This window comes from Perca flavescens, chromosome 13, assembly GCF_004354835.1.
Source record: "Perca flavescens isolate YP-PL-M2 chromosome 13, PFLA_1.0, whole genome shotgun sequence".
In the NCBI taxonomy this organism is placed as follows: Eukaryota; Metazoa; Chordata; class Actinopteri; order Perciformes; family Percidae; genus Perca; species Perca flavescens.
This window is the reverse complement of record NC_041343.1, coordinates 27572038-27596768: the sequence shown is the minus strand read 5'-3', so window position 1 is coordinate 27596768 and position 24731 is coordinate 27572038. Positions and strand designations below refer to the sequence as shown.

General features: G+C 39.5%; 1 protein-coding gene across 10 annotated transcripts in view; it reads right to left on the bottom strand.

The window, feature by feature from the left end:
- ncam1a (neural cell adhesion molecule 1a) overlaps positions 1–24731 on the bottom strand; it is a 272159-nt gene that overhangs the window by 6222 nt on the left and 241206 nt on the right. For 4 of the 10 annotated variants that reach the window (XM_028594811.1, XM_028594807.1, XM_028594808.1 and 1 more), the window contains 4 exons: positions 23584–23729; positions 21901–22081; positions 3539–3746; positions 2931–3047 (listed from right to left, as the gene is read on the bottom strand). In XM_028594811.1, coding sequence (XP_028450612.1) covers positions 2931–3047; positions 3539–3746; positions 21901–22081; positions 23584–23729 — 652 coding nt within the window. Of the gene's footprint in view, positions 1–1157; positions 1611–2930; positions 3048–3538; positions 3747–17589; positions 17789–21900; positions 22082–23583; positions 23730–24731 lie in introns of those variants that run through there. The other 6 variants (XM_028594813.1, XM_028594809.1, XM_028594810.1 and 3 more) reach the window with 3 other exon arrangements.

Here is a 24731-nt window from a genome sequence, read left to right as displayed (position 1 = left end):
GTGAAATATAAAGAAGCTGTATGGTAGAAGAAAGGCTGACTCAATTAAGTGAGCAAACAAACAGGTGGAGGGTGGAGGTGGTGGTTGAATGAAGACAGGCATGCACTGGTGGCATCCCAATGTATTGTATTCCTGTGCCATTTATCTGCATGGCCACCATCTGGCCTTCTTAAAAGGAAAATTCCACCCTTAAATGTTCCAACAGTAATCATCAATCAAAGTTGCAAATAATTTTGTTTGATGTACCCAATTTTGCTTAACCAGCCACATTCGTTTATTCTAAAATGTCACCAAAGATATTTTACCCCTAGAAAAGACTTAAATGTTTTCAATAAAAGGTGATTGTATGTACAAATACAGTATCACTGGCTGGTCATACAGCTTTTGAAAACGTATTCATATCTACAGGAACAGCTGTGCTCCCTCTACAAACGGCAACATGATTTCTGGCTACATTTTATTCAGGTATAATGAGGCTGTTGTTGGTGGAAACTGCATCTGGATCTTTTCCTACAATATACATGTATTATCGAACACTGGTGCCAAGCCTACAGCCAAACATATTGTCAGCGGATGATCAGGCAACATCGTCAAAATCTTCTGAAAGGCAGCGGCGCTTAGGAGCACTCATGTCTAAGAGACTGACACATTTCGTTGCTATTTTTAATGTCACTTTTTTTGCACACTTGAACTCCTTCACAATGTAATGAAGATGCAAAATCTTTTGAACTCCGCTACAAGGTTGTTTGAAAATGTAACTCGCCTTTTTTTGTGTGCAGGTAAGCTCTTCAGAATAATGTAAGGCCTTACAACCTATTTACCTTTAACTATCTCCAAAACTCTTCCAGTGTCCTTACTTGACCTCAATCAAACTTTGTTTTGTTTATGACCGAGTACAGTGAAAAATCAAGTCGACAGCTTGGGAAATTTTCTGAAAATGCTAGATAATAATTTTAACTTACTCAGCTAAAATGCAGGGATAGTAAAATGATGGTACAAAATCATAACACTTGTGGTGGGATCAAACCTAAATGTTGCCACTGTGTTCGCATTATAGGGTGGATTTGTCCTTTAAAAATGGCACACTTTTGGGCTATTGGGATGCTACCAGAGCAGAGGAGACAAGTTGAGTAATGGGGGTATGGAAGTGTTCATACTCATTTTGGGCTGGTGTGGTCGAGCCTGTGCACAGGATATTGGGCGCATCCTTGGTCGGGCCGTCTACTTGTGAGTCCTTATTCTGGGTGCTGTCAGGGGCTTTGACTGGGTCACGCTGGCTCTGTGGCCCATCGGCATTAGTAGAGGGAGGGCTGACTGGCTCTGAGACAAGGGGTGTTGGGCTGGGAACTTTAGGGGTGTCGCTCAGGTCGACCAGGGGCCCAACATCAGGTTGGGTGTTAGCGTTAAGTGAACTGGACTGGGCAGAAGGGCTGTTTTTGGGGGAGGAGTTGGCAGGGGCGGCTTTGGTTGGGCTGGAGGCGCTGGTGGTTAGCGTGGTGCTCTCACTAGCAGGACTGCTCTGCGCCGTGCTAAAGCTCTCAGCAACTGAGTTAGTGGCAGTGCAGGGGAGCAAGTTTACCACCGTGGAGGTGGTGTCTGCAGCGGCAGGCCTGGTGGGGAGGAGCAGGACAAACAAGGGAGGAGAGGGAGGAGTGGGGAGTGGAGCCACCAGAAAAGTGAGGGAAAGAAAGAAAAGGACACCAAGAGAAATAAAAGGGGTAGAGGGAGAGTGCAGGTCAGGAAAAAAAAAACAAGGCAGAGTGAGTGCTACTGTGCTGCAGTGAAAAAGTAAAAATCTACACAATCAAAATGTTAGCAACAAAATACTTGTGAAGGGGTAAACTAAAAATAATACAACAGTAAACTATAGAAAGAATGTAGGAGTTTCAGGATCAGGATGCTAATATGCTTTGTACAATAAAGGAACAAGCAGGGTTTGTTGTTGGTCTGAATAGGTCTCTAGACTTAGGACTAGGTTGGAGTGCTTAAATTTGGTTTAAATCATTCATGGTCTGTATTTGGGATATCCATAGTCAGGGATGTCACGACATACTGTTGGGAGTTTGGAGCAGCATGTTAATTCACGCATTGGGTGGGCCGGGGTCATAAAAATGAACATTTTTGATTAATAGCGGACAGGTTGTGGGTGGGTGAAATAATACATCATTAATGAGGAAAGTATTCATTACATTACATACATACATCTAAAATGCGAACACATTTTAAGCTTTATTTTTCATAATGAAGAAAACTATAATTAATGCGTAAACAACATATTTTAAGCTTCATTTTTTGTCAGGCACGAATGAGCAGACTAGACTCTCACTGCAGCAATTGCTGGCTCCTTTGGCTTAAGCAGCAATATGCAATGGAGATGAAAAGCCCACGAGGATATTTAAAAAGGACAATTAAAAAAAAGGAAAGGGCAGAACGGTTGAGGGTGGGAGCGATTTAGTGAAGTACTTAGCCATGACGAGTCAAGTGCTGGGTATGTCATATGCAACAGCTGCAAGCGTTGTATGCGTTGTACGTACATTTATTTATTTAAAACCAGCCTACCTCAGTGTAATATGTTACTATATCATCACACTTACATACATCCCATATAGGGAGCAGTTGAGGTGGAGTGTCCACGCGGGTGCAGGTCTCTTAATTGGAAAAATAAACAAAAAATTCCCTCGGGTGGGTGGATGATTTATGCGCACCTGTGGATGTCAGGGCCGATCATGTGTATAGTTGAGCTTACAACGGAACTGTGTCGCGATATATGAATCTAGTTTGGGCCTGACAAACATCATGTTCATAAAAAAAAAGAGTTTTGTTGAGAGTAACCCAAAGATTTGATTCACCTCTCTATCAACATACCATGCAGATAGGCCTAAGTCTGGGACACCCCCTGGACTGTGGACGTGGTCCTGTTCCATACTCACTCAGGTTCTGTCAAAGGTGTGGTCTCGTTGGGCTCAGTGGGACCCCCTCCTCCTTGGTTTGGGGTGTGTTCCTCCTCTGTTCTCACCTCAACAATGGGCTCCTTAGACTCATCCTTCCTGTTGTCAGATGGCAACAGACAGTTTACAAGCTATCACACTGACTTTATTTGCTATTAATCTGTTAAACATCGGAGACAACTGATCATTTATTTTACTTGTGCAGAGCGTTGCAGGGAACATCCGCGTTAATGCTTTAGACAATTTGATTGAAAGAAACCCAAATTTATGATTATAGAAACTTTTTAAAACGGGTCAAATTTGACCCAAGGACAACAGGAGGGTTAAATACACATTCAGGAGGACAGGAACTTCAGAAAGTTGGGACGGCACTGCACAATAACACATTGTGGTTGTACCGTACTGCCTGCTTAATTGTCTCCTTAATTGAGTGCTCATTCAATGCTCCTGTGTGATTCATCAAGGTCTCCCGAACCTTCTTCACGTATGTGAAATGAGTTGTGCTGCTCCTGAGTTTTCGTGCAGTATCCCTTACTGCAGCTTTAAGCAATACATGGAAAATAATGAGTCATAAGATGATGTTCACTTACGTGAATGCTGCCTTGCCCTCCTCGATGTCCTTGCTCTTAGCACCTGGCCCGGCCTTCCCACAGAAGTTCACAGCAATGCACATGAGGAGTCCACACTTGTTAAGGAAGTAGCAGGTGACGTCCACGCCCAACAAGAGCAGGAAAAAGACAACAATGAGGATGCCTACGATGGCTCCGGTGCCCAGGCCTGAGCCACCGTCCACGGCGTCTACGACAGGGAGAGGGGATACACAAGCAAAACAGGCAGGAAAAAGAGGGGGAGGACAGGAGTTAGGGGAGAGGAAAGGAAAGGGTTTAACATGAGGGAGAGGGGATAGAAAGAAAGTTAGAAAGAGAGAGGAAGAGAGATGATGAGGAATGCAGTCAAGCTTTCAATACACGGCTTCAGGTACCAGTTATCAACAGTGTGTAATTTTATTAGAGAGGATAGTTGGAGACAAGTCATGCCTGAACAACCAGGAAACTAATATGTTGAAACAAAATAAAACCCTCATCTCTGCTTTTATTCGAGATACTTGGTATTTACATTATGGCCGACACACATGAGGTGTTCAATTGCACACACAATCACAGAACTTCCAAAGAAGAAAAAAAAAAAATAACCCATCACAATCTAAATCCGTATGTGAAGACAAATGGAATCTACCAAACTGATAGAGTTCTATATTTATTTCTTTAATAAGAACTGGGTGACGGTATACTAAATACAAACCAAATATTATTTCTGATATGAAAAGTATGAATGTCTGTTCCACATTTAATGGCAATCCATCCAGTAGTTGTAAAGACAGTTTGGGCATGTTCCGTCAGAGGCTTTTAATTATGACTTGCAATAAATTTGGCTTTTAATTACTCAATGTTTTGAAAATAAATCATTAAATCCCTGATTCATTTTAGAGAGGTGTAAAAATTTACTTTTTTTGTGACTTTCTGTCATGAAAAAAAGACAATGAAAGACTTTTATGTTCTTCATTTTCTTGGCCTTGGATCAAAATACCCAAAAAACATTAACAAATAGTCAAATGAGTCATTTTTTTAAAGTGACATCTTCAATTTTCCCATTCTTTGCTAACTTGCTTATTGGGAAACATTCTTGCAAGCATCCATGTTCTTACCCTATAATTTTCAAAGACAGACCACTGTAATAGACATACATAGTAATTACAATCTATCTGCAACAAATACATCACAGAAAAACTAAACGCATAACATAATTTTTATTTGAAGAAAATATAGGGGATGTGGTTCATAGGCCAGCCCTCCCCTCCCCACTCTTATACCCCCTACAAAGAGTGTAAACAAACTAACTGCTTTAATGGATTTTTCTCAGTACCCATTCAATCTTTTTTATAGCTGCTTCAAAACTTTCTTAGGAGACGCAAAGGTTAAAGAGGGCTATCTGAGCGGCTGTTTATCTCAACATAAGCAAGAAGTCATCACATTTTGAGGGCAAAGTGCAAATGCAGGTTATTTTCTCCCTCCGATTATTCCACATAATCAAATGCACATGCATTTTGTAGACGGGATGGAATAAACAAGATTTGGAGTTCCAAGGCAGCTCAGGCTTTGCAGCTTTGCATTTCATCAATGGCTTTTGTAGCTCGCGACATTCGTTGTGGCATTTGATGAACAAGGCTGGACTAATAAATGGTAGCCAAATCCCCATCTTTGCATGCAACCTGCGAGTGCATTTAAGCAAAAAAAGAAAAGAAAAAAAAAAGAGCTATGGTAAAAAACTGAACGCATGCAATGTTTCAATGACATCAGTCAAGTTTTTGCCACTCAATGATTTGCATGTTGTCCATTCATGATGACAAAAGATTGAACAAAAAAAACACACAACATGCAGCCAGATTTACACTTCACAGAGACATAATACAAGCTACTTACCACAATACTTCAAACAGGAAAAACATTTGTGGTACAGTGCTTACTTACTGACTCACAGTGCATAATGGATGTGCGTGGACCCCAAAATGTAAATAATCAAAGACCCTGGCAAACATAGTTAAATACACAGAATCAAACCAGAAGTAGTAGCATGCAGTATGTCTCACACTCAGTTGTGATTGGGTGGTTATTCCTTCTTATTGCCACTGTACCAGCACTTGAGGAGTGTGTTTGCCTGGCAATGTTTTTTTGACTCATCCTCAAACATATCCTTATTCATGTTCCAGGAGCCCATTTAAGTTATATCGTAGTTATATAGAAAATTTGGAAGTACTTTCACATAGTTGAGTGGAGTCAAAAATAACCAATTTCTGTTTCTTGAGGGAATCAAAATGAATGGCTTGGTTGTCTACAGGTTGTTGCTCCTGTGCGCAAGACGACTTTTGCATGAAGTTGAATCTTTTTCAACTTACCCACATTGTGCTGCATGGCGCCTTTTGAGCCTTTGAGTAGTGGTAGCGGTATGCTTTTCAAAGTGGCCACCTTGATGTTGTCCCGTGAAAGGACATGAAATTGGAACCAGATGCAGAGCCGGCTTTAAAAATGTCTTTTCAGAATCCAATGAGACATTAAGGCTTTTTATTAAAATGAAAGTCTCTATTACGTAGGTTAGTGAGGCTCTGCTTAAGGTAATTGTAGCTATCACTTTTGCCAGTGTCTGTATTGAGACCTCATTAAACTGCCTGAAAAGAATGTGAACACTGCAGTTTGAGGACCATCTGTAAGATGGAAGAAAATTGGGATAAGAAGCAGGAAATAGACTCACGGCAAATAGGTTTTGCATGTCTGTACCACTGGACCTACAGTATGAACTCATACAATACAGTATGTATAATGGCCGCTTCACCGTAGCCTGCAGCACATTGTAAAAGCTTAGTAAAAATGAACAAAAAAGACATTAGCACAGTTAAAAAACTAGAAGTGGTGTAGCCTGTAATTCTGTGCCCATTTTGTTGTTTAATGTTCAGAGATATTGGCCAAACCGTCACATTAATATCTTTCCTGCAGCTCCAACAGAATTTGATCTAAACTATATGTATGTGCGAGGGTGTTTAGAGCTGCCCTCATCATCATCATAGAAGAGAAAGAGAAAGCGCGTTTAAATAAACCGCGTTTAGATAGGACGCTAAAGGGGTCAAAGGCACATGGCCAAGCATCCGTATTTTACGCGATGGGAGCAAGAATGTGTTGGGTTGTTACACTGTCTGTGCACTCTAATATTACGTGTACAACCAACAGTAGAATGAGCATACCTAAAGACCCAGTGAAATCAATTTTCATCAGTCTCTGATTTGGAGTGACCAGCTAACCCTTCCATCATATAAAACTACACCTGACTTTTAACACTTGACTGATCCCTCTTAGGTTTACAGTAGGAGTTGACATGTCACTTCATTACATACTCATACTATTTGCTAAGGATATAAACAGCCATATGGTGGTGAATGTGTGAAGGGCACATTCCCTGGCTTCCATTATTCACATCCTGCAATTACTTTTACATTGGTCCAGTTTATGTGACACATTTACCATTGACATGCAACATTCCCAGACTTCACAAGTTGACAAGCACGGCCTGAATGCACCATTAAACTATTACAGATTAGGGCAAAGGATGGCCAAAAATGATCTGGGCCTTTGAAGTGGGACAGTCTTGTTGACACATTCAGTTTTAAAATACAGACTTCAGGATAGACGTCTTTACAAATCCTGTAGAAGCTTGGCCTTCAATGGCGCATGATATGCACTCATGTATTTTAAAAAAAAACCTTGCAGACAGCCACTGCTGCACACGCTATTTCAATATGACAAATTACAATTAGTTTTACGCCTCTTAAACATGTTATGTTTGTGTTTACTGCAAACTGTATGACAGAAACACTTTTAAGTGAAAGCGCAGCCCATGGCTAATCTAGACATTTCATTTAAATTCACTATCTTCCTATCCTTGGCTGCACTGTAGTATGCAATCCTTTATTTTCTCTGATGGCTGTGATCAAAATAGCAGGAGCATGCCACAGCTCTGTGTACTTATAAGTGACTACAGTCTTGCAAACAATGCTTGGTTTTCCTCTGCATATTGCTTCATTTGCATTTTAACAGGCACAATAAATCATGGCATGTATTCAGTGGCAGAGGGGGGTTTTCTCACCAAGTTCTCTCACTGAGGGAGAAAGCACAAATCTTCGTGTCAGGATTGGACTACACAAACATTTCTCTTTACAGGCTTGTCAGGTACAGTACTGCGTCATTTTCCCAGAAGACTGCTGATATCAGACTGCATGTATCAAGCCTCAATTTCACTAAAAAAAACCTGACATTCCTGAGAAATCAATAACTGGCCACTGTCCAGCATATACATTCTGTCAGACTTGTGTGCTAGTACATCGATGAAAAACCTTTATATTGTCAGTTAATTTACATATCATTATAGCACCAAAAGGTGCATTCAAATAGCTACTGATGGGAATGCACAATATCCATACCGACTTTTAGATTTAACCTCTGAAACTCTGCATGACCCTGCGGTGGCTCTTTCTTTACAAACTCATGTTTACATACACAGAAATGTATTTTAGTTCTCATAAAATCCAACAGTTTCTGAATGTCAGGTTCAATTTAAGGGAAATTGTTGTTAAATGATGTCCAACACGTCTACAATATTTGCAGGTAATAAGTAATTGCTGCAGCCATAAATAACATTGTCAAATCTAAATGAAACTATTTATTAATTATTAGAAGTAGAGGTAAAGACATTCTGTTTGTTATCAGCGCTCGTCCTGGCAACACAGTGAGGCAATGCTTGTTTCACCAGAGGGACCACATGCTGAAACATCAACAGATCGTTCTCCATAGGGCTGCAACTAACAATTATTTTCATAGTCGATTAATCTGTTAATATTTTTCTCGGTTACTCGATTAGTTGTTTGGTCTATAAAATGTCAGAAAATGGTGAATAATGTGGATCAGTGTTGCCCAAGATGACGTCCTCAAATGTCATTTTTTGTCCACAACTCAAAGATATTCAGTTGACTGTCTCAGAGGAGAGAAAAAAGAAAATATTCACATTTAACAAGCTGGAATCACAGAATTTTTACTTTTGTCTTAAAAGATTACTCAAACCGACTAATCGATTAATCTTTGCAGCTCTAATTCTCTATGGACTGACGTGCAGTGAGGGCTGTACAATGCAGAGACCGACCCCTCCAAAATGAACGGCATAGCATATTGTAGAGGGGCAAATCTCTATAAACAGATATCTGCATATGATTGCAGAGTCTGTAGGCAACGGGACAATAATTTGGCATCGGAAGAGTTCTGGTTTCTGTTTGTAGTCCAAGTAGTATTGACCAATTACGTTAAAGTGGCCATTGGATGCATGCAGGTAAACAGTCTGGGGGAGAGCAAAAGAGGTAGAACGCATTGTTCGAAATACAATCTCCAAACCCATCAGCTATTGTCTAACCACAATTTAGCTTTTTTTTTCTTATCTGATGGGTTCCAAGATTTTAGAGGGGCAGACATTGTGTTTACACATCTACAGAAAAAGTTGGTATCACAGTTTCGAGGAACCAATATGTTCACAATCTAGAGAGAGAGGACAAGACGATTTGACCAAGGTGTAAAACAGGCCATGGATGTCAAACTTTTAAGCAACCCTCACTGAACAGAGGAGGACTGTAACACCACCCGTCCACCGCTGTAACATCACCGCCCGCCTCTGCATTCTCCAACACGCCCAGCAGCCCTGCTCAACGGTCAGAGGCATCACCTTGGTTACGGCAATCATGTTCAAAAGGTGTATCACCATTAGTACTTCTGAACCAGTGCCCTAATGCTGGGTTCTATACTGCACCTATTGTGCAGACTACGTACTATATACTACAAGTCACATTATTATGTCTATGAGGTTACTATACGAGAAATCAATGTAGTTTTTACTAACATGAAATGACGATATGTGCACCGACAGACAAAATTAAATTCAAATTTCTTTGGTTTTACAAAATCACTTGAGCTATCTCGCCAGCCAATTGTTTTAGTCATGTGTAGATGTGAGTAGCCTCTCCATTTCCTTTCTGCATTGCAAATATTTTATCAGATGTGCCTTTCTTTTAGACGGCGACGCCATTTTTGGGGCTTAAAAACGCAAAAAAGTGAAACCACCCTCCAGAGTGGAAATCTTACAGTAAAAACGCTCCACCGTCGCATTCCCGTCTAAATGGTAAAAACGCAAAAGTCTGCTCCGGTCTGCTTATGGTGGCACCCCATATTTTGTTACATAAATCAAAATATAGAGTGGTTACTCGCCCATGGCCACTCCGCCGTTGGGTATCAACAGCCTGCCTATACTTGGTCCAGATGGCTCTCAGCTTTGATGATATCTGACTTTTACATATAGCATCTTTCTCGTGTGGATATGACTTCCCTCCAGGTACAGGATACTGCTGAAGAAATTCGGTCCATAGGTCTACAGTATATATTTTGACTGGCAGGACTCCCAGTCCACGCCCTGTTGTACCTTTGTGGTTTGTAATCTAAGGTTGTTTGGAGCAATAACTCCACCTCTTGGTCTGTCCAGACAAAATTGTCAGCTTTTGTTGTTTGCTTCGCCATGTTTTGGTTTCCTGCTACTAGTGAGAAGAGAGTGAGAGAGGAGGAGGAGAGGGAGAGAAGTAGTAGGTTCTACACAGGCGAGCGGACTTGGTGGTGGTGTGTGGCACTGTTTCACACTACCACCTAGCCGCCTGGTGTGCATACTACATCAAATTTCACACACTTTTGCGTCACCATATGCACGCAGATTTCCCCCCCCAAAACGATTGTCTAAACGTGGAATAAAAAGTGAGAATGCAACGGCACTTTTGCGTTTTCTCTTCAGATCGTTTCCGTCTAAACATAGCCTAATTGTGTCTTATAGAATTATAGAATCTTTAATGACTCTCACATGACTGCCATACTCTCATATTGTGAGCTACCCTGACAAGTTTAAAACACTGGGACTTGGGGCGCCTGGGCAGCTCACCTGGTAGAGCGTGCGCCACATGTACAGAGGCTCGGCCCTCGCCGTATCGGCCGCGGTTTCAATTCTGACCTGCGACCCTTTGCTGCATGTGATTCCCCCTCTCTCTCCCTTTTCAAGTCTAAGTTGTCCTGTCAAATAAAGGCCTACAAATGCCAAAAATGTAATCTTTAAAAAGCCACTGATGAAGCCTTTAAAGAAGGGAAAAGATCTTCAACAATTGCCACAAACCAGTGAATAGTTTCATTTTAACCTGGTGTACTAACTGGACCAATGAGAAAAATCTACAGAAAACAAAAACATAATGACTTGAATTTGATTCTGAGGAAGCAAATACAGATTCTATATGTGAGGTGAACTTTTTTTTCTAAATTTTGGAAAATTTTAAAAAAGGAACCATGAGTGTAAACTGTAAATAACCCCATACTTCTTAATAATGTATGTTGCAATCCATATTCTAGTTAGCAGAAATATTTAAATCAATCCCTACTATTTATTTCATGGCTTTTACTATAACTACTGTATATCTTATTGTTTTCCTTTTGTGCCTTGGTTATATTTTTTAATCTGTTAATCCTTATTTATTTCCAATAACTCCTCCGTCAGCGCTCTGCCACAGTGTGGCACTGCACCACCTTTAAAATAACATGAGCTTCATAGTCTGTTTTCTTGGGTGCAAGGAAGTGCTGCTGACAACTGACTCTCTCTGACTGATTAAGATCTTTGAAATCTCTTCATGCAGGAGGCAGTGTGTGGCTGGATGGGATTATCAGCATTTAAATGAGGATTTCAGAGTTCAGTTACTAGTGAGGCAACTGGCACCACAAACTGATGTGTACGTTGACTTGAAAAAACAAAAATGAATTGCTGACTCATTTTTATGCAGGGAGGATGCATTCAGAAAAATGTAACTTTTATAATATATCTAATTTAATACAGAGCGATATTGGTTACAGAGATGACTACTGTAGGCGATTTGATTGTTTTATGTTTGCTGTATACTAAATTTCAATCAGATTTAGAATATGTACATATATTTCCATCAGATTACAGAACAAAAACAACAACGTAGTCCTCTGTGATAAAAAAAAAAAAAAAAAATTGTGGAAAATGACAAGAAGATAAAAGTCATGAGAAACAGTGGAGGAACATTCCTAGATTAAAGAATGAAAATAACTTGCTTCATTTCATTCACTATGCAAATCTGCTGATTTGATTTAAAACTTCTATCCATATAAACACCCCATTAACCCAGTCAAGCTGACAAACTTGATCTCCTCCAGGGTGCCACTCCCTCACGCTCCCTCAGATCCTCTTCCTCCGTATACACCTGTCTGTCCCCTCCGCCCGTCTCACCACCATGGGGAGCGGAGCATTCAGCCGCTCTGCTCCCCGTCTCTGGAATTCATTACCACCCCAATTTAGAAACATCGAGTCATTCCCCCATTTCAAATTGCAACTCAAAACACAACGGTTTAAAACTGCCTATTCCAATTGATGTCAATTGCTCTGCCTCTTTCGGTTGTTTTTATTGTTGTATTCTTTATTTTTTTGCTGCTTTTAATGTCTTATGTATCCCTGTACGGTGTCCTTGAGTGCCGAGAAAGGCGCCTTTAAATAAAATGTATTATTATTATTATTATGATTATTAAACTGGAGGAAATAGTTTTCTATGCGAAGAGAGTGACTCCTGAATGATAACAGCCGCTCTGGCTGTACAGTCTGTATGCAGCTGGCGACTGCACCGTTTGCTTCACCGAAGAGAAATATTCTGTTGATATGCAATGCATGTGAGACTGATGCACACACTTTAGATGGAGTTGCTTATTAGCAAAAATGAAAATCACTCAGCACTGATCAGCACTATCATTACTCACTAGGTACTGATGAACAACAGCAGGGACCAACAAGTGACAAAGAACACCGTCACCCGAGGGGTTTTCGTAAACTCTTATTATCCATGTGACAGAACATAGTTGAGATGAAACGGCAGTGTCAGGGGTAATTACCTGAAGGAATACAAGTCTTGTTTTAGATCCCAACTGAGGAACGAAGGCCAGAAAAGATGAGCCAGGGCAAATTGCCCAAAGGAAGAAAAACAAACAAACAAGATCTACAGGTATTTATTACTTTCTGCCAATATAACTCTTCATCTGCATTCTAATTCCCATTGGGGGAATTCAGGGCTTTACCACATATCAATGTTATTCTGCCTTCAGGCGTATAAGGGTGAAGCAAGCAAGGAAGCTTTATGGTGCTTCTTCATCCAAAAGGAGGCAGAGAGCCTCTTGAGCTACATTCACCTTGGCATTCCCTCCAAAAGCCCCCTTCAAAAACATTTGACATTTGCTTATTTGGATTTGAAGTGCTCTTTGCGACAGGCTGTCTCAAATGGAACCTTGAGATTCTGTTTTTCAAATGGGAAGTCGAGTACATGGCATGCTTGGTGTTAAAGCACTTAAAACCAAAAGAGAACATCTTTGATAGGCAATTGACAACAAAAGTATTCTCTTTTTGAAAAATAGTGAATTTCTTATTTGATTGCTTAAATGTTGTTGTTTTTGTTTTTTTTTAACACCACGCTGAAGTACAAGAAAAGAGCAGAAGGCAAAATGCGAACAAAAAAAGTCATGGATACTTAAAGTTTTTTTCCCCCCCCATATATCACTCCTCATGAAAATAGGAAACAATTTGCAGTCTATTATTTGGAGTTACTTACACATTTTAACTACAGCCTTGAAAGAAAAAGTAGTTATGTTTCTGGTTGTCATAATGCAACCTCGCCACGATGTTTTTATTACCATGACAAATTCACATCTGTCTGATCACTGAATATGTATCAATGCTTTATTAATGCTCTGACATTGAACTGTTGTTGATCATGGCTATAGGTAATTCTAGTCTCCAATGATCGTTCCTAATTGTTCTTTTAACCATGACAAAGGTTCCCTAACCTTAAGGTAAAGAAGAACATTTTTAAAACCCAAACCACAATCCCTCAGTAACCCTTACCAAAGCATTTCTTGTAGTTGGATAAAAAAAATGAATATCTCTTTTTGTGCTAAACTAGGCTGCTGCATAGTTTTGAAATAGAGATCATACTGCCATAAAACGAGACAACTTGACAGTAACCGAAGCTGTATTTTTGCACAGTTGGTTTCGTTCTTTGTTGACAGCAGTATTGAGTGAGGTTATAATATATATACTGAACAAAATTATAAACGCAACACTTTTGTTTTTGCCCCCATTTTTCATGAGCTGAACTGAAAGATCTAAGACTTTTTTTACGTACACAAAGTCGGTCTAAATCAGTGTTAGTGAGCATTTCTCCTTTGCCAAGATAATCCATCCACCTCACAGGTGTGGCATATCAAGATGCTGATTAGACAGCAGGATTATTGCACAGGTGTGCCTTAGGCTGGACACAATAAAAGGTCACTCTGAAATGTGCAGTTTTACTGTACTGGGGGTCTGGGGGGGTCCCTGAAAACCAGTCAGTATCTGGTGTTAGGGTTAGTGTTTATCTGTGAAGAGAACACCTCTCTAAAGTGCCAGACGCCATTGAATGCGAGCATTTGCCCACGATGAACTGCAGTCAGGTCGAGAAAGAGAGAGAGAGAGAGAGAGAGAGAGAGATAGAGAGAGAGTGAGAGAGAGAGAGAGAGGGATGAACCCAAACCCTAACCCATTATTCGGGCCCCCCCAATACAGTAAAACTGCACATTTTAGAGAGCATTGTTGTATCTTTGTCAAACTTTAGTATTGTTGTTGTTTTTTTATTTTAAAAAGAACCCTGTATGCAAAAATAAATTGATTAACAGAAGCTGAGGTTGAAATTAAAGTTTCTAGTTTTACAAAAATGAGTCATGTATAATTGCAAAGCCTCTATATGGTATACACTGTTTACCATTTGTTCATTTATTTGTTCAAATGAATACTGTATCTTCTGCGATTAGGCTGTAGCCAGCCTACTAATCTTTTAACATCTGGGTTTAACAGTCGTGTGTGGTGTAATGCAACACTGAATGCAGAATACAGACATTTTGTTAAAGCTCCAGAGGAAAAAAAGGGCTAAAATCAGCTTGACAATCCAGGCCTTAAACAGTCAGTATAAGTCAGGACTGTGTCACACATCATAGCATGTTTAGTTGCTAAAGTTTCAGAAAGCCATTTCTTTCATGAAAGAAAAAAGAAACAATTTATTTCAACCCTACAATGGTTACATGGAAATACACTGATATGTACTTACAAAAATGTCTCAAGAGAATAATTTCACATTATTGAAAATGAAATTTTTAGTGTTTAACAGCTTTTGCACGCATGTATTTTTTCTTTTCTCTGCTGTCAGGTAAAAAGAGAACATGAACCGTCAAAAAAAACAACTAACAGCTGATCTCTTGTATTTCTTGAAGGTCAGTTTGAAAAGAGTATGTACACTTTTTTCACAAAACATGATTAGTTTTTCTGCAACAACCTTCTGTCCTCTCCTGACAAGTTGGTCACATAATAATGGATTTGAAAGTGAGCATATTATAATGTCAGAAATGAATAAAGTGTCTTAAAAAAAAAAATAATACTCTGACCATAACCAATATCGAATTTTTCTGCAATTGTTATCTTTCCCTCATCATTTTGTACAGCAGGACATTTCAAGCTTGTATCCAAAAAAACAGAAATTAGGCACAGCATGTGTACTCTTCACCTGGTTAACACATTCATAATGCTTGACTGGGAAGCTTCAAAGCAGCTGAATATAGCACATCAATGAATACTGGATCATGCCTTGTGTCAGCTTTCATGCAGTGTTCATGCTTTTATGTCTTTTGTGACATAACAGTGGAAAGATGTGTCTGTTTAATAGGCAATAAGTTCCAAAATAAAAGTCTCTTTACAATTGCCATTTCTGGTTAGCACATTGTAGACACATAATCAAAACAGTGTAAGGTAATTATTGTATTGTATCACCCCTTCTTAAGATCACATTAAGGCATTATGAATGTGTTACTAATCATATCTAAGACAAAGCCGCAACACTTTGTCTTCACCGTATCTCAATAAAGCACCCGAGTCCAAGTTGTATCGTTGACAAAACCCTCTAAAATGTTTCCCTTTCTCAATATATTCATATACAACATTAAACAGATGAAAACAAAAAATATTAACAGAATCTAAATCACCCCCCCAAATTTGAGAATGATGCAAGTACTGAGCACCCTGTAATAACGTCATGAAACCAATGTCTTGACTCTTCCATCTTTTTTTTTTTTCTTTTCAAACTTGTGTGTGGCTGCACAAGGGTCAAAAGGCATAGAAAGCAAAAAGGAGTCTGGGCCCAAAGATTTCAAAAGGCTCAGACGTTCCTCTTTCTCCTTGAACAAAATCAGTTTATGACAGCCAGAGCACAGTCAGCACGGACAGCAGAAGTGCTGCCAGACTGTAGGTCACACATTGGCAACCGAGGGTAGCTGAGGTTGTTGACCAACCACAGAAGACAATTATATATATAGTCCGATGTCCACATTAGAGTATTTTGAGTGATAATCATAGCATAAGTGACAAGAAGAAAAAGCAAACATAATAAAAGCACAAACACAGAGAGAGAGAAATTTGTGTGTATGGCAATGTCATGGTCCATAGGTGCCCAAGAAGATCACACATGAAGATAGGAAGAGGACACGGAGAAAAGGGAAGCAGGAGGGAAAAAGAGGGAGAGAGATAGAAAAATTAAGGTCAGAAATACAGAAATACAACTGAATTGAGGAATAAAAAAAGGGAAGTCTAAGTTAGAGGATCAAAGTAAAAAGAAGTCATAGCATGTTAGCAGCACGGCAAAATGACACATGGCACACGGCATGCATGGGTGGAAGGTCACACGAGTGAAGGGAATGGGGAATGACAACAGAAAGGAAGACGTTTCAAAGACACTACAGTCCAACCTCTCTGCTTTAAGGTTCAGTTTAAACAAGGAAGACAAGTTTTTTTTTTTTTTTTACATGAATCCATCATGATGCAGATCAGTGGCAGAGTTTAGGATAACATAGACGGCATCCTGGATGTGAGAACACATCCACAGGAGTCAAGCTATTATCTCACATTTGTAATGGCCAGTGGTGTAACATATAAGGTAAATGCAAGTACTTACGACTTATCCAAAAACATCATTAATTCACCCATCGGGTCATTAATGGAGAAATTATGGATATTTGTGTGTGTGTCTTACTTATACTGACTGATGAAAAAAAAATGAAAATTTGAACATCCAATCAGCAGCTCCCTTATAAGCCAGTAGAACAGTGATGCTGGATTGGTTTGCTGGTGCCGCATCATTTCCTGGCTTGCTGTGCAAAAGCAACAACATCACACAGACACAACTCTAGTAATTATGAGATATGGATTTTAATCAGATTTAATTGATTTGTGAAATTGTAGCAGGGAATACTCACCTACTACTGACAACATAACTATGTTGATACATTTGCTGCATTTTGTGTTCTAATTACCATTTTTGCAACATTGCAGATTAATTCATTCGAGAACATTTTCTCATTATGCTGATCAAACTGTAATCCAGGCGCCGTTTTTGCTTCCTTCAAAACATATTTGCTGTTGCAATCAGTGGAATATCAATGCTCCCGGAGACAATGTTGGAAAAAACACGTCATCTCCCAAAAGATATATACACATATGACGGGTGTAGCAGTGATCATCGGGTCAAAACAAAAGTAAAAATAGTTTTGTTAGACAAATGTGGCAGCTCTTTTGTGTTTAACAAATAGAAAACCATTATTCGGACACCTGTTTTTTTTATTATTAAGTACTAAAAGCACAAATAAGTCTACTACTGCAGCCGAGTACTTCACCAGACAGATAGTTGGTGTGAATGTGCACACAGGAAGGAAGGAGAGGGCGGGGCTAAGTTCACAGTAGAGCCACTTCTTCAGCTACCATTACACCACTGGTCATGGCAGGGAGAATGGCCCATGCAAAACCACACATCCAAAACAGAAGCTGGTTATGAAGGTTAGGTCTATGACATGGATGAATGGGCAATCTCATGTTATCAACACTGCAAAAGTTAATAGCTGTTTTTTCTTGTAGTTTAACTCCAATGTCAACCTTAGCTGGGGAGATTTGGATGAATCAGTTGTCAACACCTGCCACTTCTGTGCCGTATTTTTGTAGTTGTGACACGTTTTGGCACGTGAATTATAATGATGTAGTATCTTTCCACATCTGGGCAGCATTTCATCCAGATTAAAAATGCTGCCCAGTTGTACCTGCAGAGAACAGAGACCACACAAGCCAAATTGTAGAAAGGCTTTTGAAACAGATTGAACAGGTCTTTTTTCTTTTTTTTAAAAAGAGGCATCCTTTACACCTTCATTTTAAAATGCATTCGCTTTGGTAGATAGGTGTTGTGGCATTTTGTATGTGTGTGAATGCTTTCTGAGCATGTGTTTGAAAAATGAAAAGCAGAAACTAATTTAAACAGATTGCAACTGAACCTTGGATCAACCCTGCATTCGCAATTTGCCTCACTGTGCCAAATTAACGCATACAGTCAGTACATACTTAAAAAAAAAAAAGAGCAGCCGTTTTAAGCACAGAGGACAGCATTGAACCTACTGCAATTAAATACAGATGTAGTAGCTAAAAATAAACCTCAGCAATTCCCCACATGTCTTGAAGTGAAGAAAAAACAGCAGCAACTTCAAAGTTAGACTAGACACCCCACCCCTCAAAAAAAAAAAAAACAGAAAATGAAAGTAATTATGGGAATTAAAGGGGTACCGACTTGGATGAGGCCCATGTGAACTACTGCTCTGGTAGTATTATAACTGATCCAAACCTCCCACTGCTATATGGCTGGAACAGAAAATAACTGCTTTCTTTATGTGCCATGCACTGGCAGCCATTGACTTTAAGGGTCTCCAGTAAAGAACAGACAAGATTAATCAAGTTTGCCAAGTGGCACCATGCAAAGACTGTTAGGGCTGCATCCCCACTTAACTAGGCCACACACAGGTCAGCTCTAGAACCTGAAGAGAGAATGTGGAAAAAAGATGAGGGAGGCAAGATGAAGTACCACCCCCCTTTACGAAAATGTATTTCTTGTCATAATGTAAATATATAAGGGAAATGATCACTTTTAAATGTTCTGAAACTTAACAGGGAGGGGATTTAGTGAATGTATTGTACATTTTTTTGTTTTATTTTTGTTTGGGACAAACAAGTGGGAGAAGATGCCCTATCATTTCCAGGGGCGCGGCTCTGCAGCGACCTGGGCTCGTGCTATTTCGTATTGTCTTTACAGTCATATGTGTCCTTCTTTTCTATATGTTTTATATGTTTTGTTGATCTTATGTTTATGTTTTTATGTTGACTTTAACATGTTTTTTTTCTGTTACATGTTTGTGTTGTGAAACAACAGATTGTAGCACTATACCCAAGACAAATTTCCCTTAGGGACAATAAAGTGTATTCTATTCTATTCCTTGGTCTGTCTACACTGAGAGAGAAAAAAAAACTCATGTCAATGAGTAAAAAAAAGGTTCACATATTTTCTGAAACAGCTGGGCACTGTAGTGTTAAAGAAATATTTGAATAGGTGTAATTATTGTATCGGTGGATCATTTCCAGCTGTGGTTTAGTTTGGGGATTTAGGGGCATCATTGGAATATTAAGAATGTATTGTACGTTTTTTTTAACCAGGTTAATATTGTCTTTATTTGAGTTACTGTAATTGCAGTTTATTTTTTGTTCTTCACAAAGGGACCTGTGTGCTGGAAACATACACATTTATTACACTAAGTATTACCACTTGTGAGCCATTTTGAAATGTGTTTGTTTTAATCCGTCCACCCCCTACAGAAAGAGACAGTCCGCCCACAAAAAATTACCCCGTAGATTGTTTGTACAAGCAGCTAATTACGACCTATAGTTACATTTATTATGGCGGTGACCTTTAGTGGCCATAGTAATTATGACAGAGCAAAGGAGGAAGTCAGGTAACGTAGTATAAATAGCGACAGAGTCCGCATAGCCTATTTTTTTTTTGCAGGGTGGTAGGGGAAGACTCATGAATATTCATTAGGGAACTCATCCCTGAATGGCTAGTACTCGCTGCCTGCAGTTGTTGGATTGGTTAGGTTTAGGCAAGAGGAGTGGGACTGGTTATGGTTAGGGTAAGAATGTCAGGGCGAGCCAATAAGGAATGGGTTCCCAAATGAATATTAATGAGTCTTCCCCTACCACCCTGCAAAAAAAAAAAAAAAAAAAATGTGTGTCCGCATAGGGTGGAGGTTGGGATGGATGGATGGGTCAAACAAACACAGGACTTTGACCAAGTAGTTTTGTTGCCTAAACCTAACCAAGCTGTGACGGTGTCGGAACATTAAACATATGTTTATAACTGTGACCATTATGTTTAGGTATGAGGACGTGTTGATCTGCTGTCACCAGTAGGTAAACAAATGCCCTATGTGGTTGAATGGGGTGGAGGACTTTGCGTCTTTTCTAACATATTCAAGTCTCCACCACAGTTCCATCGTATATTGTATCTAGTATAATATTGGGCATAACATTGCATGAAGGCAAGATGAAATGGTAAACAATTTGCATTCCCAATGGTAATCCATAATTATTCCTTTTACTTTCACATAAATATGTCTCAGCTATCATAAATCTGTCATGCTAAAGACCAATAATTTGCCTGAAATTTAGTCTGTAATTTTGATGTCATGTTTTATAAGATTCCTCAATGTTCACTTGACAGTTGAAAGGAAAAATGGTTGAGACCTTCAAGATCTCTTTTCTGAGGGAATAAAAGAAAACCCTCAGACTGAAGGGGAGGATGTAGGAAAGAGAGGATGATGCAGAGAGAAAGAAAACCTGACAGGGTTGTTTTTCAGTAGAAGCAAAAATATTTTGATGATAAATAAGTTCAACCTGTTTTATGGCTCAGGTATAGTGCAATGGGGAGGCAGCCCAAGTTAAAATGTGCATCGTACACACAACAACAGAGCAAAGGCTGACCGTGACCACCTGGTTAGACAAGTATTTGGTACTAACTGGACAAAGTGCTCTGGGTCTGACTGATATCTGGTCCCACTTCATTCCTCACTGAACTTGAGCAGTAACAGCTGCCTTATAGAAGCTACTGAGGACTAGGAGAGCAGAATACCTTGATGCTGAGTTTTATCTGTAGCAGCAGAGCATCAAGGAAGAGAAAGAAAATACAGCGAGCGTATGCCTCTGCTCGTCATATGGATCCAATAGTTATTGTACAGCCTGGACTCTGAAATTTTGTGAAGTGAGCACAATGTTTTAAAATGACAATAAGGTGCTACATGCATGAAAACATGTACTTCTCCAAGAGTAAAGGATTAGGTGGAGGAGACATAACTGGAAATAAGCAGGAGTTTGGCATTAACAGTAGAAAGAGAGAGAGAGTACAGTAAAAGGAAAATAAACTTTGCATGCACCAGCTTCAAGTCACAACTTGAAACAAAAGTTTGACTTTTCAGCAACTTTTGATACACACATGGCACTCTAACTGCCTGACGACAACACATGAGCACATAGCCTTGTTGTCTTTACATTGACCTACATGCCTATGTGCATCTTTCTTTACATTTGCATGGTCTTTAAGGAAAGTAGGAGCTACTGAAAAGCAGTCAAATTCCTTGCATGCTTAAACTTTCTCGGCCCATAAAATTGATTCTTATTTTAATGTTCAGTCTTTTCAATTGCGTTGTTATTTAGTCTATAAACGCTGCAATTGTTAACTATTGAAGAATGTCAAATTGCTCTCTGCTCCAGAGCATTGAAACAAGAATAAGAATTTTACAGTCCTATCAGCAATGACTAATAAATCATGCCTCACTCTGGCCATAATTTATCTTTATTTGTTTATTTTAATTAGTATGGATGTAAACATAGCCATTCCTAATGGACTAGATCACTTAACTTAATCTAAAATAAGGGTTTACTTTTCTAACTTTAAGTAAATGTTTCATGTGATAATAATGTCATATTGCTGTGATACAATCCTTTCAAAGTGGAGGAATATATATTCTTTTGATTATTCACGTCTACAACTGTATGCATTTCTCAGTTTGTGCTCATTTCACATAGTTTTGTGCATCATGCATTTCCACTAATTTCCACCAACTGCACTAATAATGCCAGTAAAGTAAATAGCGCACATCTCCAATGCAGCAGGCAGAGGCAGATGAGTCATGTCAGACCCTACAGCCGGCAAGCTCTGAATAAGCACCTGATAAAAGTCAAGTATCCAAATAATAGAGCCTTTCTGGTCACGGTGGAAGCCTTGGTGCACTGTGGCCGGAGTGTGGGGATGCTTGGGGTGGGATAATGGGAATAGTACCTGGGATGGTAGTTGGGTCTGTAGTTGTCCTGAAGGAGATGACGGCAGGCTCCGACTTGCCCTGCTGATTCTCTGCCACCACGTGAACTTCATACTCTGTATTCCAGTCCAGGCCATTCAGCGTCACATACTCACTGTTATGGGGCAGGCGGATCTCTGGTTTCCAGTCAGATACATGCTTCTGAGGAAAGAATGTAGAGGGGACAAAACTCAAAACTGGGTAACCAAGTGAGATTGTGGTCATTTTGTACAGGCACAGAGGAAAGGGTCATTTCAGATGATTTGAGAATCATCCCATTCTCCAATTGGTCAATGTGCAGAAGATGCAAGCAATGCATTCATCTTTAATAACTACACAAACTACACCATTTACAGCACATCTTTCTGTTCCACTTAAAGATTATCTGGGACCAGAAATTTGTAGCGCCTTTTTTAGCCCAAGACACGTGAAAAGAAAAATAATCTAACTGATATAGAACTTGATAATGATCATAGTTACAACAAAAGGTGGAAAAAAAAACATTTGGAAGGTAACTGTGAGTGGTTGTTAAGGAATGTTAGGTATCAGGATAGGGATGGTTCAGTTTAACTGCCTAAAATCTGAATTTGTAAAACTTCATGGAGGCAACACACAACCAAGACATGACAACCGCAGCGGTGGTGATAGCACAGTGGATATGACACATCCCGTTGGTGTGGGAGACCTGGGATCGATTCCCACTGCGATATATCAACCGATGTGTCCCTGAGCAAGACACTTAACCCCTAGTTGCTCCAGAGGCATGCAACTTCTGACATACTGTATATAGCAATTGTAAGTCACCTTGGAAAAAAGCGTCAGCTAAATGACATGTAATGCATGAGAAAATAATTTTGGAGGGAATTAAGTTTCCTATGCATTAAAAGAATTCTTCAACATTTTGATGAAACAGTGTCTTAAAGGTATAGTGGAGGATTTTCTTTTTCCAGGTGGATCATCAAGACTATTGGTCCTCCTGGTTGTCAATCATTCTGGTGATATGTTTACGTAAGGCCGTCGTACGTGCACGTCCCTAGCTTTCAGTTGTATATGTGTGGTGAGCTTGAGCTACGGTTTCAGCCATTCATTGAAGCTTTTGGGAGAATATTTCATATTTCACATGCTGGCGTGCGCTAAAAGCACAGGTTGGGCTTCCCACTGATGCCTCAGTCGTGAAGTTTCTACTCCACAGGTAAAGTTTGGCATGCTATTTGGAGAAATCCATTTAAAATCACTGCTAGTAAAAGTTGATGTAAGCTATGATTAGCGATGCTAGCCCTGGCACAAGTCACGCATTTGCAAGACACGGTAAACATCTCAATTTGTGAAAAAGTGCAAATCTTCTTTTGGAAAGTAGGCTTGTATTAGCCATGCCGACAGCAACTTGTAAACAGTGCACTCTCGTGCACACGTTTAAAAGGCGTTCCCTCTCGGGAGCAGGAAGAGTGTTGCGCATGTGCATTTTTTCAAAAAGTACAGAGGGCGGTTCTTTTCTAAAATTCGGGAAAATCCCCCACAATACCTTTAATGTACTTTGGAGCATTTTTGGCAGCAGCTATACGTTTATTTCTGCTTCTAGTTGGTTGGGTTAACATTTCCAACAACTATTATAAACCATTGCAAGAATTGGGGGGGGAAAAAGCAGCAAAGTGGTCCCAAATTACCTCCTTGCTCGGGATACTCACAGCCTTGTATCTGACCAGGTAGTGTTTAATGGGGGAACCGCCGTCATCCTGTTTGATCCAGTTGATCTTAAGAGTATTGCCCCTGTCTTGGATCTTGACTTCTAGTATGGGGGCACTGGGTTCCCCTACACAGGACAAACCAAGCAATTATAATTAGTTGACATAAATATGGTTGTCGCATCAACACCATCCTTAGCTACTACATACAAGTTACCTGTTGTGCTTCTAACCTTCCTTGTGTGTTCAAGTGTGCTTGTGTCTTTGAGATCAAATAAGCTAGAACTTAAATTGACAGTTCAACCTATACTGTTTTAAGAGGATTACACAACTAGCATCAGAGGACATTGCAGATGAGGAGGTAGTAATTACGGACTGATTAAGGATCAGACCACAGACAACTAAATCTTAAATTCAAATCCCTGCAGATCGTTGGCTCCGGTGCTCCATGCTATCTACATGCTATATGTTGACTGATAGCAGAATACGTGATAAAATATTACAGTAACACCCATGTCTGACCAATTGCAAACTTTTAACATTATGTCAAAAGCAAGACAACATAAACTTAGCAGCGATAACAACAAAATGGTTTTTATCTTAAGAGAAATGCGGATCGGACTACTTTATGTGAGAGACACACACACACACACACACACACACACACACACACACACACACACACACACACACACACACACAGCACTTTCAAACAGCTCTACACATGGATATGGTTAGAGGTAGAGTTACATTAGGGTTAGGTTTAGTATATGGTACCATTAAAAAAATAAAATATCTATATATATATATATATATATATATATATATATCTATATATATATATATATATCTATATATCTATATATATCTATATCTATATATATATATATCTATATATATATATTAAGCCTAATTGATAGGACCCGAAAATGAGCACCAAATACATAGTGTTTGCTAAAGGGATAGCATGGAGCATCAAACCCAATGTTTTACCAGGGACAGATGAAGAATTTTGGTGTCAATGTTCTCATCAGTTATATATGTTATATAGTTATATATCTAGGAAATTATAATGCCCAAATATGATCTATGTCTACATTTCTCTGACAAGGACCTTTAGTGGTTCTGTA